This window comes from Contarinia nasturtii, unplaced genomic scaffold (assembly GCF_009176525.2).
Source record: "Contarinia nasturtii isolate CC-2019 unplaced genomic scaffold, AAFC_CNas_1.1 Cnas_scaffold_187, whole genome shotgun sequence".
NCBI lineage: Eukaryota > Metazoa > Arthropoda > Insecta > Diptera > Cecidomyiidae > Contarinia > Contarinia nasturtii.
The window spans coordinates 3,566,789-3,584,300 of record NW_022197544.1 but is presented as its reverse complement, the minus strand read 5'-3'; the positions used below and the strand labels follow the sequence as shown (position 1 = coordinate 3,584,300).

The window sequence follows — 17,512 nt, the reverse complement described above, 5'->3', positions numbered from 1 at the left end:
ACCCCCCAGTTTATTCATGGTTTTTGGTTTTCATTGCGTCAATTGTACCATTTATTTTAAGTTCAGCATATGTTGAAGAATTTCAGAGAAGAAAAAAATCAATTTTGTTGAAAAATGAATGTTGCTTTTAATATCATGAAAAATAATAATGTTCGAAAAAGAAAACACTCTCTTCATCGAAGCGTTGATGCAGACGCTGCTTAATGAAACCAACATGAAACATTGTTATGAAATCAACATTGGCGACATTTGGCATATTCATTATATCACATTTCATCGAGTGTCTAACGCACACTCAGGCAAATGTTATAAATGCTTGTGTTCATGTCTCAAAGTAAGAAAACTATTCACACACGAAACACCAGGATCAAACATTCACAAACATTCACACCACAAAAGAGTTGGATGAATGTTTTGACTAGCTAAAAATTGCTAACTTTTTCATTATTCGCCATTTTGCATTCACAAAATTCAAAAAGAGCCTATCATCTGTGCACAGTGAATTGAATTTTTCAAATTTCGGTAATTTCTATCATTTTTTTGCGTCCGATAAGCCGGTCAGTGATTTTCAATTAATTTTGCATTTTATTTCGACAGTTTTAACAAAAGATTTGATTTGAAGCGAATAAAAAACAACGATCGATGCAAAAATGCTTTGGGAACGCGGTGATGAAGACGGTAAATCACATTTAAATTGCAATTTCCAACGAAAGTTATGCATATTGTTGGAGCTGCCGAGAAATACATCGCATCGTTTGAAGAATGTATTCAAAATATCGAAGGCCTGTACTATTCTGGCATTATTGGCAACAAAATGGCCAGTACAATTAGTAGTAGCCAGTCTCACAAAAATAGTCTTTATCAACAATACCGTACCGTTTGCAAAATTTAATTTTGTACAGTTTGATGGAGAACGCATGAAGCTCAAAGGTGCACAAAAATTGAAGATCTACATCGATTCGAAAGGAGGCGATAAAACTGGAAAAATCAATGATTACTTTTAATTTGCTTTGTTTAATTCTGGTTTCATTTTTTATTTGCTTACAGGTAATAAGCTCGATGAGATTGAGCGAACACTCAATTTGATTGAAGTTATTCGTTGCAGCAGTGAGCCACAGAATAATCCACATTTTCAGAAGAAGAAATATGAAAATTCACAATGAAAATATATGGCGGTGCAATTTTTGCCACCCATGGTCCTCGATGAAATTCACAAAATGCCCCCACATGCGCCCCGATGCAGATTTCTAAAGTGAATAGCTCTCACAACCCTGTTGACATTTTCTTCCTTTATTTTATTTTTTTATCTAAACCTATCATAAATTATAGAAAAATGACTGGAATTTCGGTCAATGGAATGGTATGTTTTTAAATCGATTGAATCGATTTTTGAAAGTGTTTCAAGAGGTGTCATTTATTGCATTACAAGAAAAAATAAAGAAACTCATTGCTCCACTCATACGAAATATTTGTTGACGTTGCATCGTGCGTTGCATTAAGGCCAACTATCTTGTATTTGTGAAATAAACAACCACTTTTGCGGCTCGTGACACTTTTAATCCCATCAACTGTTCACCGAATATCCAAAACACACACAAGCATTTCTCATAAATGTGTCAAAGACATTCCGTAGCATTCAAAAAATGTACAACATATAAGCTTGTTAAAATTTGTTTTCTGTTTTCACTGGGCGCTTATAAGCCGCCAATCTGAAGCCGAGTCGAATACACGATATCGTTCATTGACATCAACATTTTCTGGAATTCGGTAATTTTGTTCAATTGTTTGTTGCGCCAGCACAATACTAACCAACATTTGCAACGTTCAAAATATCTTCTGTTCACGGTAAAAAACGAAGGCGTTTCAATTTTTGGCCGAAAATACAATGATCGTATTCAAAAAAAAAAAAAAATGGTTGCAGTCCAAGGAAATCTAATTTTTTGTCTTCATTCTTCCACTTCGAAAATAAATTACCGGGAAATAACCCAACAAAGTAATGAGTTTACTTTCGAGTAAAATATGTCTCGAAAAAGATTTATTTCAATCCAATACAGCAATTTTATTTTGAAAAAAAGGAAAATAGTGCCAAAGAAAGAAAGAAAACCCCGATAGCAATGTTTTTGCGCAAATATTTCTTTATTCATAGATTGTACTGAATTTTATGAAAAAAATCTTGTTGAACAAAGAGATTTTTTGAAGCGATTTTTCTTTCAAATTTGATTGATTTATTTGTTGCCTTTTTTGTTATTAATTCCATTTGTTTTAGATGAATCATTTGAATTATATTCAAAAATTACTACATTTTAAATGCCTTATAGTTCGATGAGGTTATGCGAAAATAAATGTTGCTTTGAATGATGATGTTTTATTTTTCTTATTCGAATCATTATTGACTTAGAGCCGTTGATACAAATACAAATAGCCTAATTCCTTTGGAGGATTCTGTGAAATGGCAACTTTGCTGTCATTGAATATAACCCATTTATCGTTTTTCAAAATGTGACACACATAATGACCGACTTGTGATGATGAGCCCATATGCGATATAAATGCGACCAATTTGTATTCTGAAACACATAAAAAAATGTACACAAACAATTAAAACCGGAAATAATCATTTCGATTCGAAAAATCACTTACGACTGTCTCCATCCCGTTGATTTGATTGAGCTGCAGTTGGTTCTGGTGCTGGTGCTGGTGCATTCTCAATGGTCTCAATTTCGATGCCATCTTCCAAGTTATCGATTTCCATTTGATGAGAGAATATCCAATCGGCGGCCCGTTCGACGTTGTTGTTTGTTTCCTTAAGTGCTTTTGTTGCTTGAACAGCATTAAATCCCATATTCATAAGCATCTCCAATCCGGATGCATCTGGCACAAATGCAGCTGCATTCTTTGATAAATCTGTGCCGGGTGGCACAAATGGATCACCGAAATCACTGTCCGAAATATGTTCCATGATCCATTGTGTGGCTGGTTCAAGGCCGACATTTTTCGTAAAGAATACAGCACGTTTGCATGCGTCAATTGGAAAGCCCATATCGACCAATTGAGCGATAAATGTTTCATTGAGTTCAGGTTGTGGTGGTTCTCGATCCAACTCCGGCAATAATTCTTCATTCGGCTGCAAGCCGGTTGAACGCAACGATCCCAAATCCAAAATGTCAGGAATTTCAACAGCAACATCAAGCTTAACACATGTCCAATCCTCACGCAATGTAAATTTTTTCAAATGCAAAATTATATAATCGGGCATTGTTGCCAGACGGGTGGTTTTCTTTGCATTTGTCTGGCCATTAATTGCCGTGCTATAGAATTGTTCAACAATTTCGGTCTGACCGAAACGATCTAAGCAACATTGCAATGGAATTCGTGGCCGAACATGTAAATTTGGATCAATCTTTTGACCACGACTCTCAGCTTCGGTCACTTTTAGATCGTATGCCCGAACCTCAGCTGCATTTGTTGCTTTCTGCAATGGAATATGCAATGGCAGACAATATTCATCACGTTTCGTGTATTTCACCTTGCCGCTGGCGCAGCACTCAAGACGATCTTCGACCGAAAATTTTAACGCATCGGCCGGATTTGTTTCGTTGCGGCTATGCTTTTGCAATTCACTGATAATATGCAGTAAAAATTCTTGAGCATCTTGTTGTAATTTGCTGGAGAAATCTTTGTGATTTTTTCCAATCAAATTTTTGAACATAACCGGCGAAATACCTAGACGAATAATGTAAATTAATCAACATGTAATGGAACATAATGGAATGTAATGGAAATGCAAGTTAATAATGAATGAGTAATACCAGTATTATCTGAGTCCAATGTGTTATCGGCAACGCCACTATATTTACCGCTCCATAAGCCGGTACCAAGCTTTGCACTGAAAGATATTTACAATTATTATTAAACTACGATAAAAAAAAATGAAAAGTGAGAAAAAAAACGTTCGCTTACAATTGAATATCAAAATCATTGGTCGGATCATTGGGGTAACGTTCAAAAATTTTCGATGATTTTGTGACGAAACGATCGATGAAGTCGGGAATTGTGAATAATGTTTGCATCACACTGTTCATATAACATGAATTTCCAAGATTTTTCATGCCAGTGTAACCGGGCCCACAGATTGGCTCCAGATTGCTTGAACTTTCGGTTAAAATGCTCCATTCACCAATTCGTTGATTCAAATCCAATTCGAGTTCAACCATTGATTTTTCAGTCTTTTCCAATTGATTTGATTTAATACCAAAATGTGCCAAATGCTCAATCAATTTTGGATCTTCAACCATATCGTCTTCAACATAGCTGAATACATCGCCTTTGCCATCTGGGGTAATTGTTCCCAGTTTAACAGCCAACGGATAACCGCATACATTGTAATGTTGAATGGCATGATCATTGCCACCGGAACCATCGAAAAATCGACGACCACATAAAATCGAACCATCCGTTAAATTCAACCATAAATTATTGGTTAAATCACATTTTTCGCATTTCCATCCGGATGGTGGAATTTTCTTTCCATTGTCTAATTGTTGTAAATTGTTTGCATATTGCGATACCTGACGCTTTTCACCATCCCAAGTACCAGTGAGTGCATCTTTTTCCAATTTGTTAGTCACCGATTCGGCTGACATAATCGCTTCGACGGCATTGCTAACCTATAAATATTGGATGAAAAAAAAAAAATTGAATTTATCATCATTCAAAATGCGTCTACTTTATTCAAAAAGTTACTCACCAACAATGGCAAATCAATGTTTGGATATGGAATTTTAACGGCATTCGGAAAAACAACCACACTCAAATGATCTTTGTATTCGTATTTTCGTTTGTTTTCATTTGGATCGAAACCGCCTTCAACGCCAATTGCCAATCGTGTGATTTTCTTTTCGGGACCATCATTTTGTGTTTCATTTGATCCGGGTATTTCAATTTTTTCACGATAAATGTGTAAAAATACAGCATTGCCAGTCTTTTTATAATAACCTTCAACGTATTCATGACCAAAACCAAGGAAGGACCATAAACTCACATACAGTCCAGTTGGAGTTTCCTACATTTGAAATATATGATTGCAATTAATAAAGTAGAAATAAAAAAGGGGAAAAAACGATTCAAACAATTACCGGTGTGTCGTATGAATAAACGCATTCATCTTTATAGACATTATCCGAACCGCATGGAACTCGAATAGCTTTCAAGTGTGCACTCAACACCTCCATGTTTTATGTGAATCGAATCTTTAATCAAATGAAACAAAAAAAAATGAGTCATTTCATAAAAAACAAAAAGAAGAAGAAAAAATGCGATGACACACACGCCAGAAAATCAATGCGGATTTAATGTGTCTGTCGATGTTATGTATTTATAGAAACAATGTGAAAAAAAAACCGATAAATCCCATTCCAAGCAACGAAAAAAAATGGTTTGCCAATATTTTATTGATATTTGTATTTGAACTTTGGTGATGCACAACAGTTTCTACTTACGTTTCAAATGAAATAGAAAAAAAAAAACTTTGATTGTAAGTAATAACTCAGTGAAAACAATGGTGCATAAAACCGCTAAACTCTATTCACTAAATGAATCTAAATATCAAACTATTTTGATGGATAAGCGCTTCTATCTTTTCGCTGTAATCGAATGACAAGCAAAATACGACAGTCATTCAGAGTAATTTCACCATACGAATGCTATTCACATTTAATGCACATCGCAAATGTTCTCGACGCATTTTTTTTGTATTTTCAGTTGGCCAAACTGTGCCGTTGAAAAATTATTCCATTTGGCAACTATGATATTATATTTCCAGAAAATGGTAAAGATTGAATTTAAACAGAGTAAGAAAAAAATCAATGTTGAAAAATCAATTTTTGGTCAGTAAAAACGTTTTTTATCTTCTGAAATAATCGAACCGGCTCAAATGCACAACATGTTGAGTACTCCGTTTATTGTTTGATGTGTGGTGAATTGAGTTTTTTTTGAATGAGAAACGAATTTAAGGCCAAAGTACATTTGACAGATAGAAAGTAGCAGCCACAAAGATAGTGTGAAAGAGAAGCGAAGTGAATGCGACGAAGCGCGTGAATGTATGTGTTGGAGCACGCACATGTGATTGTAATTTTGACATTTTAGTTTTTAATTGGTCATACACGCGACTGGTGTGTGAAAAGGAACGTAAAACGTTGAACGTGTTAGAATAAATTACGTTCACGATCACCAAATTGCACACATTTGTGTAATTAAAGTACACGAATTTCGAAATCAAAAGAAATTTTTGTAAGGGAAAGTGAGTGTGTGACACATATGTGCTGATTTTCATTTCATTTCCGACAATTTTGTTCGATGTGAATAAGTTTGATTTTGTTGTTGAGTTTAAAATCCAATCACTTTTGTTTTCTTTGTTACGTGTTAAGTTTTTTTTTTGTTTGCGAGAGTTACATTGAGAAAAGAAACGAAAAATGTCGAAGAAACGTGGAAATAAGAAGAAGGATTTTGATGACGATTTTGATGATACGGCCAGCAAAGTATCCTCGGTAGCAGACAGTGATATCACCAGTGTCAGCTCGAAATCGGCAGCTTCAAAGAAGAAAGGTGGCAAAGCCAAAGGTAAAAAAGGCAAAAACGATTGGAGTGATGATGAGCCAGAAACTTTCGATATCGAGGAGTCTTCGTCGAAAAAGAAGAAAGGAAAAGGTAAAGGCAAACGAGATGACAGCGATGACGAACCAGTTGGAATCTCAAAAAAATCAGATAAGGTAAAATTGAAGAGAATCCAAAATGTGTGAACATTTCAGCAAATCTTTAAATACATTGAAATGTTGTACATTTGGCCAAATCAATTGAATAGAAAACTAAATAGTAGTGTATATTGTGTATTTGTAGAAGAAAAACAAGGGCAAAAATAAGGATTCGGATAATGAAGATGATGCTGCCAGCGATGATGCAAGTGAAGTTTCATCAAATGCGCCAGCCAAACAACAAGCAAAATCAAAGAAAAAGGGAAAGAAAGGAAAGAAAGATGATGACTGGTCAGATGATAACGAAGAGGAAGAAAGTAAACCAGCGCCAAAGAAATCGGCCCAAAAGAAAGGTAAAAAAGGCAAAAAAGGTGATTGGTCTGATGATGATGGAGACGATGATAAATTAGCGTTGAAAGATGAATCCGAAGAGGAAGAAGCTCCAATCGCACAAATCGCCAAGTCAAAGAAAAAGGGCAAGAAAAGTAAAAACGACGATGATTGGCCTGTTGATGATAACGCCGAAGAGGAGAGTAAACCAGCGCCAAAGAAATCGGCCCAAAAGAAAGGCAAAAACGGCGATAAAGATGATGACTGGTCAGATGGAAACGAAGACGAATTGGATTTAGAGGATGAATCTGAAGTGGAAGAAGATGAGTTTCCAGTTGCACAAATTGCCACCAACAAGAAGAAAAATAAGAAAAACAAAAAAGTCATAGAAATTGAATATGAACCACTCTCAGATGCACCACTTTCAGATGATGAAGATTTACTCGATGAAGTTGAAGGTAAATTGAATTTTACAATTTCTGTCTTTTTGTAAAAATTTGATAGCATTCAACAAGTGTCCACTACATTATGCTCAATAAAATTTCATAAATATTTACAGATATCGTAACTGAATCATTGGCAAAAGTGAAATTAGATGAGCCAGTAGCAACTCCAGAGCCTGAACCGAAAATCGAACCAGAGCCCGAAAAAGTGCTAACTCCTGAGGCTCTGCCAACTCCTCAGCCTCAACCAGAACCAGTAGTCGAAAGCCCAACGGAACCAACGAAATCGCCTAGTCCTGTGAACGATGAAGAGGAAGTAAGCGAAAAGAAGGAAAAACGCATTACAAACAAAGAGAAGAAAAAATTGAAAAAACAACAAGAATATATACAACAAATGGAAGCGCTTACGAAAAAGGGTGGCCAAGGTCAATCGGAACTAGATTCGAATTTTACAATGTCACAAGTGCAAAAGAGTGGCGGACAAAAAGCGGCCTTGGAGCATGCGGTTGACATAAAAATTGAAAATTTCACCATTTCGGCAAAAGGAAATGATTTGTTTGTGAATGCAAATTTACTCATTGCAGCCGGCCGTCGATATGGTTTAGTTGGACCAAATGGTCATGGTAAAACAACATTATTGCGTCACATAGCAACGCGTGCATTTGCAATTCCACCAAATATTGATGTATTGCTTTGTGAACAAGAAGTGGTAGCCGATGATTTTACCGCCGTACAAACAATTTTAAATGCCGATGTAAAACGTACGAAATTATTGGACGAATGCAAAGAATTGGAAGAAAAAATTGAAGGTGGCGATTTGGATATTCAAGATCAATTAAATGAAGTGTATGTTGAATTGAAAGCAATCAATGCCGATTCGGCCGAACCAAGAGCTCGTCGTATTTTAGCCGGTTTGGGCTTTTCGAAATCAATGCAAGATCGTGCAACGAAAAACTTTTCCGGTGGTTGGCGTATGCGTGTATCGCTTGCACGTGCACTTTATCTGGAACCAACACTTTTAATGCTCGATGAACCGACCAATCACTTGGATTTGAACGCTGTTATTTGGCTCGATAAGTGAGTCACACATGATTTTTTTTTTAATTCTTGAAATGTTGCTCATGGTTCACATTTTTTTTTCTCTTCGTATTTCAGCTATTTGCAATCATGGAAGAAAACCCTTCTGATTGTTTCTCACGACCAGAGTTTCTTGGACAATGTCTGCAATGAAATCATTCATTTAGACAATAAAAAATTATACTATTACAAGGGGAATTATTCCATGTTTAAGAAAATGTTTGTGCAAAAGCGTCGTGAACAATTGAAAGAGTTTGAAAAACAAGAGAAACGTATAAAAGATTTGAAAGCACATGGACAATCGAAAAAAGCAGCCGAAAAGAAACAAAAGGAAGTTTTAACGCGAAAACAAGAAAAGAATCGTAGCAAAAATCAAAAGAACGATGACGATGATGCACCACAAGAACTATTATCGAAACCAAAAGACTACATTGTTAAATTTAGATTTCCCGAACCACCACCATTGCAACCGCCAATTTTGGGAATTCACAGTAAGTCAACAGTAAAAGAAAATGCAGTATATTGACAAAATTATAAAACATATTTTTATGTTTTTAGATGTCACATTTAATTTCGATGGACAAGCACCATTGTTTGTCAAAACCGATTTCGGTATTGATTTAAATAGTCGTGTTGCCATTGTCGGACCAAATGGTGTAGGAAAATCAACATTTTTGAAATTATTAGTTGGCGAATTAGAGCCGAAAGTAGGCGAACAACGGAAAAACCATCGTTTGGTATGTCCAAGGTTTTTTTTTTTCATCCGTAAAAAAACGCAAAAATTAATTTAATTTTTGTTTTTTTAGCATATCGGTCGATTTGATCAACACTCCGGCGAACATTTAACAGCTGAAGAAAGTGCGGCCGAATACTTACAACGTTTATTCGATTTGCCACATGAAAAAGCGCGAAAAGCATTGGGATCGTTTGGTTTGATTAGTCATGCGCATACCATCAAAATGAAGGATTTGTCTGGTGGTCAAAAGGCGCGTGTTGCATTGGCTGAATTGTGTTTGAGTGCTCCGGATGTATTGATTCTTGATGAACCGACCAATAATTTGGACATTGAATCGATTGATGCATTGGCTGAAGCCATCAACGAATACAATGGCGGTGTAATTATTGTGAGCCACGACGAACGGTTGATTCGAGAAACAAATTGTACATTATATGTCATCGAAGATCAAACTATCAATGAGGTAAGCATTTATTTATTTTTCAGATTTATCTGTGCGCACAAAAATTCCATAAAATTTTCCATTCGTAGATCGAAGGTGACTTTGATGACTATCGTAAAGAAGTGCTGGATAGTTTGGGTGAGGTCGTGAATAATCCTAGTGTTGTTGCAAATGCAGCCGTTATCCAGTGATAAATCGAATCACAATTTTGGCTTATGAAAGATAAACTCCCTTGTATAAAATTCTTTTTCAAACTATTTCACTGCATTGATTTAAAAAAAAAAAAAAACAATAATAAATTAATTTTTGCTAAACCATTTTAGCTCTTTATTTTTTTTTATCACTTTTGTTCCGATTTATTTTATTCTTTGAATAGTAATGTTATATTAATTGAAATTTTTTGTAGTAATTTTGAGATTCCCCTCAGACTGCCATTGCCATTTCGATCTTTGGATGTGGATTGTATCCAATCATTTCAAAGTCATCGAAAACGAAGTCTTCAATCCGTTCAACATTGCGTTTGAAGCGGAACGTTGGAAATGCTTTTGGTGTACGAAGTATCTACGCAAAAAAAAAAACAAATAAAAACAAGGATTTTTTTAAAGTCTAATTTATCAAGCGCCTACCTGTTGCTGCAACGGTTCAATGTGATTCAAATAAACGTGTGCATCGCCAAGTGTGTGTACAAAATCACCCGGTTTCAAACCAGTGACATGAGCAATCATGTACGTAAGGAGGGCATATGATGCGATGTTGAATGGAACACCAAGTCCCATGTCAGCTGAACGTTGATAGAGTTGACACGATAATTCACCATCAGCAACATAAAATTGAACAAAACAATGGCATGGTGGCAATGCCATTTTTGGTATGTCAACAACATTCCATGCGCTCATAATAATGCGTCGATCATTTGGGTTATTTTTTATGCGTTCAATAACTTCGTTCAATTGATCCACACCCTTTCCGGTATAGTCATCGTGGCATGTTTTGTATTCAGCACCATAATGACGCCATTGAAATCCATACACTGGTCCCAAATCGCCTTCTTCCCGATCATGAAAACCATTTTTATCCAAAAATTCACGTGTACTATTGCCATCCCAAATGCGAACCTTCTTCGCTTGTAGCTCTTTTGCATTGGTACTGCCTTTGATGAACCACAACAATTCTTCAGCTACGCCACGCCAAAATACTTGTTTCGTCGTCAACAATGGAAAAATACCATCGCGTAAATTGAAACGCATCTGTGCACCGAATATTGATACAGTTCCAACGCCAGTACGATCACCGCGTTTCTTTCCTGTAAAATATCAGAAGAAATTCAATTGGAGATGACTGTCGATGGAATAAAACTGTCAAAAATAAACCTTTTTCGATGATATCTTTGATCAACTTCAAATACTGATATTCATCATGATCGAATGACAATGCATTGCCATTGGATGCAATATTTTCCTTTTGGACTTCGCTCATTTTGACTTCCTTGAATTTATCGTACTTTAATTTTATTTTTGATTCGCTGACTCAACTCAACCGATCATCAATAGTAATGCTATCTTTTTGCGCGCCAATTTTTGACAACAGTCGGCAATTTTGTGTTGGGGTTGCACGATGTATTAACATAAAATTTATTTATATTTAAATTTAAATATCCTTTGGTATTCTATTATATTTTGTGTGATCATTGGTGTACCTTTTTTAGAATGGGAAATAATTGAATTTCTATTATTTTGAGAGATTTTTTTCTTTATTTTATTTTTATTTCATTTTTTTTAAATATAATATTTCCAATGTATGTACAAATTAGCATAATATCGAAAAATCATTTGCGACATTTTTGGTGTCGAAAGATTTCCTTCATTTGGGAGCTTGTCATTGGCTTGTTGCTGTCATATGGTCGTTGAAATGGTCGTGCTTTACATCCAAATCTCAATTGACCCGATTCTTTTTTACCACCAAAACCTCCACCCAAACGTCGTGGTTTCCATCCTTTAAGCTGGCGTTCGTGTTCAACGTCGACAATAATCTCTCGTTCATCGATCACTCTCTGATCCATATCATAAATCGCATCTTTGACACTTGCGCTTGAATCATATTCGATGAATGCATATTGTTTCGAAATACCAGTTACAGCATCACGTACCAAACGCAGATTTACTATATTACCATATCGTTGGAATTTTCGCCTGATAGTTTTCTAATCATCAAAAAAGGTTCATTCGTTTATTCAATTAAATTCTCAATTGTGTATTACTATGGTGGTGGTATTTACCTCATCAGTTCTGAGATGAAGCCTTCCAATGAAAATGGTATGCTTTGGATTGCCTACAACTCGTTCATTTGGTTTGTAATGTGAGTTTATGGCTCGTACAATGCCATTATCATGTGGATCTGTGTCGGTTCCTGAATAAAATCCAATCAATTTATTAAATAGTTTCCTTTTCAAAATTCTTAACAAAAAGTTAATGCACGCATTAAATAATTCCGAGCGTCGCCGGTCGATAAAAAAAAATACTAACCATCGATTGATCCAATGCGAATAGGATCATAAATTTCAGCATATTTTTTCCATTTTATCCCGTCTTTCGTAGTATCTTTCGTCGAATTGTTTTTATCACTCATTTAATTCCAAATTTAAATGTTCCGATTGTAAACAAAAACTCTGTATGTTGTTTTTGCGAGAGCAAAACAAGTGAAACAACCTTAAAGTGACAGTTTGGGTATTAAACTCATCCATTTTATTTTAAATGACATATTCATCACTACCACACACTCATGTTGCGGTCCGATTCGCACACAACTAACATATGTACGCATTAATATATTCGCTAAAAACTCTTCACTTTTCTCCGTTGTTTACGTTTTGAACTTAATTTCCTTCCAGAAGAATTTTTTTTTTCTAGCATTGATTCAATTCGTCTGATTTAATCATTTCTATCTTTTGGATAATTGTAATTAATTTTTCAAATTCATTTGATTATCGTGCGACTGAATAGTGTTCAGAAATGTTGGGGTGTATTGTATCTGGACGATTGGTGAGCAAAATTCTATCTAGAACATTCTAATGGAAAAAAAATCAACTGTTGAGCACATTTTATAATAATTTTGTAAATAATTCGAATGCATATGTTTCGAATACTTCATTGCAAATTTAGGTCCAAATGGATTTTCAGCAAGTAGACGAAGGAAAATTTTTACTCAATATTCCAGAAGCCGACAATATCAATCACATTGTGATTTTTTTAACGGATGCCATTCCGGTCGGATTGGCCGGTGCTGTTTATTTCAGCTGGCCTGATCCAGTTGCACCGCCAAGTTGGCAATTTTTAGGTAAAGAATCCATCGTAAATGTTAAATGTATCTGTATGCCATTTGTTAATTTAATCGATTTTTACTTTCCAATACATATTAGGTTATATTTCAAATAATAAGCCATCGGCAATTTTCAAAATATCAACGTTGAAAAAGTTGGACGAAATGGAAACAAATGGATTGTCAGCGGCAATGTCACAGTTTAATGTGTTTGGTGCACAGCCGATCTCACATACCGCACAAATTGGGGTTTCAATTGAACCAGAAGCTACTGTCACACAACTCGAACCGGCAACGGTAAATAGAATTCATTCTTGGTTTTTAGCAAACAATTTATTCACATTCAAAAGTGATTTTAAATGTAATTTTGATTTTGTACACGAATTTAGACCAGCCCAACGAATTACATTCAATTCGGACAGAAGATGCTTGAGAATTTCATAAATTTTGTGAGCAGTTTTGCCGTGACCCAGGCTCAAATGGTGCCAAATCCAACCGAAACATTTGTTCCACTATCAACGATTCAAACATGGTATCAAAACTTTGAACGACGACTTCAACAGAACCCAAACTTTTGGAAATAGTCATCGAAATACACCGATTGTGATGCATCAGTTCTTATTGATATTGAATTAGGAACATTTTTAAAAATAACAAATGCGATATGAATGCAAAACACCAGTTTTATTTCGCAAACTATTTGAATAGGTTTTTTTTTTAAATTTATCTAATGTTATCGTATCGCATTGAAGTATGCATGACTAAAATTAATTGAATTGTATTCAAATACCAATATAAATACATATTATATATATATGATTTGTACAAACTAATAAAAACAAAACATTGAAAAGTGTAATGAAAACGAATGAAATCATTTTCATTTCTCTCACTCTTTCAGTGGTTTGGAAGTTAAGTATGTGCATTTTGAAACGATTTTATAAGGATCTTACGAAAAGCAGAAATCTATCAGACTTTGGACTTTTGTAAAACGTCTAGCGAAGACTACGGACAAATTTTTTAATAATCTGGTAATAATGCAGACAAGGACAAATTCAGAGCTTGAGAAAAAAGAATGAAAAAAAATACACTACATCTCTTGCATGTGAAGAGTCTTGAAATGAGCTCCGAACGCTACTCGATTTACAGATTAAAATACATTGTTTTCCAATTTCTTCGAAAAAGTTATCAATTCAGTGGAATTCATGTTTTTTTTTTCAAATTCAAATAAAATCTAAAGCTGTCCAATGATGAATCGAATAAGAGGAGCTCACTTTATTTGAAGAAAGTCGTATGAAGTGGAATTACAAGCAGAAATGCGATACATCAATCAACTTAATGCGCTTTTATGGAACCAATGAATATAGTTAATTCTTAAAATCAATTGTGTGACGCATTTCGCGTCCTTAAGCGGTAACATTTAAAACTGGGTCTTCTTTGTAACTTGCATCAAATGTATTCTCTGAATAGATTGTACTCATCTGAGGAGTCTTTAGAAATTAGGTAAAATTGCACGATTTATTATTTTTCGAATTTCAATTTAATTCTATAATTTTATGAGTGGAAACCTTTCATTAATGCACGTTTAAGCGTAAACTTATTTTAATTAAAATTTTGTGTGGTATTTTAAAACAAAGTTGAGCGCAAGCATTGGTAAATAATAACAACAATAAAAACACACTGATATCACTTGTGTATATGTCGGCGTTTAATGCTTTGCTACTGATGGCTGTAGACTAAATTTTCTGTGCATGGATTTTGTCAACTAACTGGGATTTGGTATGAGGACATGGGAAATAATACAGCTGAAAGTTCAGTCGGCAATTTTTAGCAACCATGAGTAGTATAGTATTGCACTAATTATCGCAAATTCGTAAGTTAATTGAAAGTATTTTCGGAGCGCAGAAAACCGCTTGAAAGACATAAAATTCAAAGAGCGGTTTCTGAGAAGATTTCAACTATTGAAACAACAAGGTTAACAGTAGTAAAATGTAAAAAGAAACACAATGTAGTTTCGTTATAGTCTAAGCGTTTTGCATTCCATTCTCTAGCTTTTTGTAGAGGGTGAGTAAGCGAATAGTTTAAGGAAAATATTTGTTTACTTATAACGGAAAAATCTCTTTTTGTTGATGGAAAAACTGCTTGAAAGAAAATACCACTCGAGCGCACACGCACGAAGCGTGCGAAAGAGACACGTCACATGCGTGCTGTTCAATACGAACAACGGATGGATTTGGATGTTGGTGCGATGTACAAAACGGAGGATACCCACTTCGGTAAGCTTATTTTCCCACCAACAAAAAAAATCGCATCGCATGCGAAAAGAACGAATAACTGAAACTGAATTGGACAACATGCTGTTATACTCCAACTCCAACCAGCTACTACTATGCTAATAGACAATTGATTTGAAAATATTTTCCCTCAACAGACGACGGTTGATCAGACTCACGTTGATGATCAAGTAAAGCAGCTCATTTCAACTGCCAACCGTTTTAGTATCACTTTGTACTTCACACCAGACAGATGCTTGAAGGTATTAGTCTCGCATATTTTTATTCATAATTTTCTCGGAACACTTTCGTTTAACAATGTGACTGTGTGTTTGTTGTTTTTGTGAATCAAGTTAAATTGTACGTTGCATTCAAAAAATGAGGGAAACTTTTCCATTGAAAAAATTATTTAAATTAAACGATTGGCATAAAATGGTATTCTTTAAATTAAATGATGCAACCGTTAAAGATCGTTATAAAACAATCAAATACAGCATTAAATGGGTAAACAAAACATCTTACACAAATGAATCCACACCCTTTCAACATTTGATGCAATAAATAAGTTGCCAATTAAAATTTTGTGCGTGAATTTCGTTGGTGAACAATTTTCTTTCCAACACAGAAAAAATAATAATTCAGAAACACAAGTGACAGCAAAAAATTTTAAACAAAGATTTAAATAAATAAGTTTGGTGTTATTCATCACGATATCGTTTCCTCAAACATAAAGAACATACAAATTCAATGTAAGTATCAGTTTTGAGACGTTTTAATTTAACTAAAAATTAATTGTAGCAATAAAACATGGCATTTCTAAGCCGTCTTTTATACGCCATACATGTCGATGTTTCATATTCGGTATAGTGCAGTCGGTGTGCATATGTGCATTTTTGTAAGAGTGTATGAGCAGCCGTGTGCTTGCAGTTGTTTGTTTCAAAAACTTTGCCAACGTAAATACAATGGTATGAAGAAAAACGGGCGCGAGCGACGTCAAGCGAGAAGAAACTTAATCGCCTGAAATGGCCAAAGTTATTCCCATTCAACGGCATTGTATTTATGGTATGAACAGAAGTTTCATAAATATTTTCGGAAAATGGGCAATTATTTACAACACTTTAAATTTTAAATCCTTGTATTTTCATCGTTTTCTTTTCCTGTAGTCTATTTTCGCCTAGTATTTTCGGCAGTTCGTCGTTATCGTATTTTATCGCTGCAATCGAGCAATGCGCCAGAGCGCTTATAAACTTTACAGCATACATATTTTAGAGGGTAATTTTGTCGATTTGATAAAGACACCAAATTGATCTTGAATTTCTTGTTTCATGTGTGGGCGCTAAACCAATTCTTGAAGTTTCGGTTATTTATGCTGTAATGTTGATTTAAATAAAATAAAAGTTTCCAACTCAAACAAGGTGTAGAGTGATTCAGTTCAACGGTTGTCTCAATAAATATTAATGCCAAGAAAAATGGAAATTTACAAATTGGGCAATAATTTATTCAAATTGGTTGCTCCTGTATATCAGCGCGAACCATCTAAATACCTGAAAATATAAAAAAATTTAATTACATGACATTTTTTTGAGGCACCATGTTAAAAATCTGATCGAGAAATTATTTCAGTTAAAATGTGCATAAAAATGCAAGTTTTTCAGTTACTCATACATCAAGATTGAAATGAAGTGTGATAAGTCGTAAATATATCATCATGTAATATCAGTAACAGCTGGAAAATGCTTTAATATACATCTTGTTTGTGTTGGAGATTTATTTTAACTCATTCTGAATTAAAGGTATCCAAAATTATTCGGTTGACATTATTCACTAAAAATGCGTTTTTTATGTTTAAAAAGGTAAGAGTTAAAAGGGTAGTGGTTTCATTTACTTCAGTTCGATCTCACATAATGAACAGAAAATAGTGAGAAGTAAGTTTCGGCTAATAAAATGTTTTTCAATATATAATTCATCTCGAATAGTGCGTTTACAAAGTCCATTCAAAGGCTCTCCCTTGAATTGGTTATATCACATTCGATAGATAATTATATTAGTGACATTGAACGATTATCGAATTCATTTGGTGTTTGTGATACTACTGCCCAAAAGCACAAAAAATAGTAATTGAGAAACAATATGAACGAACTTTTGTG

At 34.7% G+C, this 17,512-nt stretch overlaps 6 protein-coding genes across 8 annotated transcripts in view; 3 read left to right on the top strand and 3 right to left on the bottom strand.

The window, feature by feature from the left end:
• Positions 1-2,345: 2,345 nt before the first annotated feature.
• LOC116352455 (ubiquitin carboxyl-terminal hydrolase 5) lies at positions 2,346-5,658 on the bottom strand. 2 transcript variants are annotated; one of them, XM_031785063.1, is made up of 7 exons: positions 5,499-5,658; positions 5,136-5,249; positions 4,748-5,062; positions 3,961-4,667; positions 3,810-3,886; positions 2,641-3,723; positions 2,346-2,567 (listed from the first exon to the last, which is right to left on the bottom strand). In XM_031785063.1, the coding sequence occupies exons 2-7, from the start codon at positions 5,229-5,231 to the stop codon at positions 2,395-2,397; spliced, it is 2,451 nt and encodes an 816-aa protein (XP_031640923.1). In that variant the 5' UTR covers positions 5,232-5,249; positions 5,499-5,658; the 3' UTR covers positions 2,346-2,394. The 2 variants fall into 2 exon arrangements, with proteins under 2 accessions (XP_031640923.1, XP_031640924.1); XM_031785064.1 differs by lacking the exon at positions 5,499-5,658 and having other exon boundaries at positions 5,136-5,269.
• A 501-nt stretch (positions 5,659-6,159) lies between these two features.
• On the top strand, positions 6,160-10,094 carry LOC116352286 (ATP-binding cassette sub-family F member 1). 2 transcript variants are annotated; one of them, XM_031784770.1, is made up of 8 exons: positions 6,160-6,298; positions 6,426-6,767; positions 6,895-7,537; positions 7,639-8,599; positions 8,678-9,090; positions 9,158-9,336; positions 9,406-9,798; positions 9,867-10,094. In XM_031784770.1, the coding sequence occupies exons 2-8, from the start codon at positions 6,471-6,473 to the stop codon at positions 9,966-9,968; spliced, it is 2,988 nt and encodes a 995-aa protein (XP_031640630.1). In that variant the 5' UTR covers positions 6,160-6,298; positions 6,426-6,470; the 3' UTR covers positions 9,969-10,094. The 2 variants fall into 2 exon arrangements, with proteins under 2 accessions (XP_031640630.1, XP_031640629.1); XM_031784769.1 differs by having other exon boundaries at positions 6,160-6,767.
• Positions 10,095-10,103: 9 nt separating this feature from the next.
• LOC116352285 (thymidylate synthase) lies at positions 10,104-11,337 on the bottom strand. The gene is made up of 3 exons (XM_031784768.1): positions 11,148-11,337; positions 10,404-11,080; positions 10,104-10,338 (listed from the first exon to the last, which is right to left on the bottom strand). Exons 1-3 carry the CDS (start codon positions 11,251-11,253, stop codon positions 10,201-10,203), a joined length of 921 nt encoding a protein of 306 aa, XP_031640628.1. The 5' UTR covers positions 11,254-11,337; the 3' UTR covers positions 10,104-10,200.
• Positions 11,338-11,573: 236 nt separating this feature from the next.
• LOC116352283 (U11/U12 small nuclear ribonucleoprotein 35 kDa protein-like) lies at positions 11,574-12,707 on the bottom strand. The gene is made up of 3 exons (XM_031784766.1): positions 12,300-12,707; positions 12,053-12,183; positions 11,574-11,977 (listed from the first exon to the last, which is right to left on the bottom strand). The coding sequence occupies exons 1-3, from the start codon at positions 12,400-12,402 to the stop codon at positions 11,603-11,605; spliced, it is 609 nt and encodes a 202-aa protein (XP_031640626.1). The 5' UTR covers positions 12,403-12,707; the 3' UTR covers positions 11,574-11,602.
• Positions 12,573-13,873, top strand: LOC116352284 (protein OPI10 homolog). Its single transcript, XM_031784767.1, has 4 exons — positions 12,573-12,815; positions 12,936-13,110; positions 13,193-13,389; positions 13,482-13,873. The coding sequence occupies exons 1-4, from the start codon at positions 12,786-12,788 to the stop codon at positions 13,674-13,676; spliced, it is 597 nt and encodes a 198-aa protein (XP_031640627.1). The 5' UTR covers positions 12,573-12,785; the 3' UTR covers positions 13,677-13,873.
• A 1,738-nt stretch (positions 13,874-15,611) lies between these two features.
• Positions 15,612-17,512, top strand: part of LOC116352282 (neuropeptide CCHamide-1 receptor-like) — a 38,640-nt gene continuing 36,739 nt past the window's right edge. The window contains exon 1 of the mRNA XM_031784764.1: positions 15,612-16,114. The gene's annotated coding sequence lies outside the window, so the exon portion shown is untranslated. The remainder of the gene's footprint in view (positions 16,115-17,512) is intronic.

Bases quoted from the DNA above. Each gene is read 5' to 3' on its own strand.
- LOC116352455 (XM_031785063.1), bottom strand. From the start codon at position 5,231: ATGGAGGTGTTGAGTGCACACTTGAAAGCTATTCGAGTTCCATGCGGT. The intron at 3,724-3,809 runs GTATTACTCATT...TTATTCGTCTAG, and splicing joins ATTGGACTCAGATAATACTG to GTATTTCGCCGGTTATGTTC. The intron at 2,568-2,640 runs GTAAGTGATTTT...TATGTGTTTCAG, and splicing joins TCAACGGGATGGAGACAGTC to AATACAAATTGGTCGCATTT.
- LOC116352286 (XM_031784770.1), top strand. From the start codon at position 6,471: ATGTCGAAGAAACGTGGAAATAAGAAGAAGGATTTTGATGACGATTTT. The intron at 8,600-8,677 runs GTGAGTCACACA...TTCGTATTTCAG, and splicing joins GCTGTTATTTGGCTCGATAA to CTATTTGCAATCATGGAAGA. The intron at 9,091-9,157 runs GTAAGTCAACAG...TTATGTTTTTAG, and splicing joins GCCAATTTTGGGAATTCACA to ATGTCACATTTAATTTCGAT.
- LOC116352285 (XM_031784768.1), bottom strand. From the start codon at position 11,253: ATGAGCGAAGTCCAAAAGGAAAATATTGCATCCAATGGCAATGCATTG. The intron at 11,081-11,147 runs GTTTATTTTTGA...GATATTTTACAG, and splicing joins CAAAGATATCATCGAAAAAG to GAAAGAAACGCGGTGATCGT. The intron at 10,339-10,403 runs GTAGGCGCTTGA...TTTTTTGCGTAG, and splicing joins TTGAACCGTTGCAGCAACAG to ATACTTCGTACACCAAAAGC.
- LOC116352283 (XM_031784766.1), bottom strand. From the start codon at position 12,402: ATGAGTGATAAAAACAATTCGACGAAAGATACTACGAAAGACGGGATA. The intron at 12,184-12,299 runs GTTAGTATTTTT...GATTTTATTCAG, and splicing joins TCGCATTGGATCAATCGATG to GAACCGACACAGATCCACAT. The intron at 11,978-12,052 runs GTAAATACCACC...TTTGATGATTAG, and splicing joins TTCATCTCAGAACTGATGAG to AAAACTATCAGGCGAAAATT.
- LOC116352284 (XM_031784767.1), top strand. From the start codon at position 12,786: ATGTTGGGGTGTATTGTATCTGGACGATTG. The intron at 12,816-12,935 runs GTGAGCAAAATT...TTGCAAATTTAG, and splicing joins GTATTGTATCTGGACGATTG to GTCCAAATGGATTTTCAGCA. The intron at 13,111-13,192 runs GTAAAGAATCCA...AATACATATTAG, and splicing joins GCCAAGTTGGCAATTTTTAG to GTTATATTTCAAATAATAAG.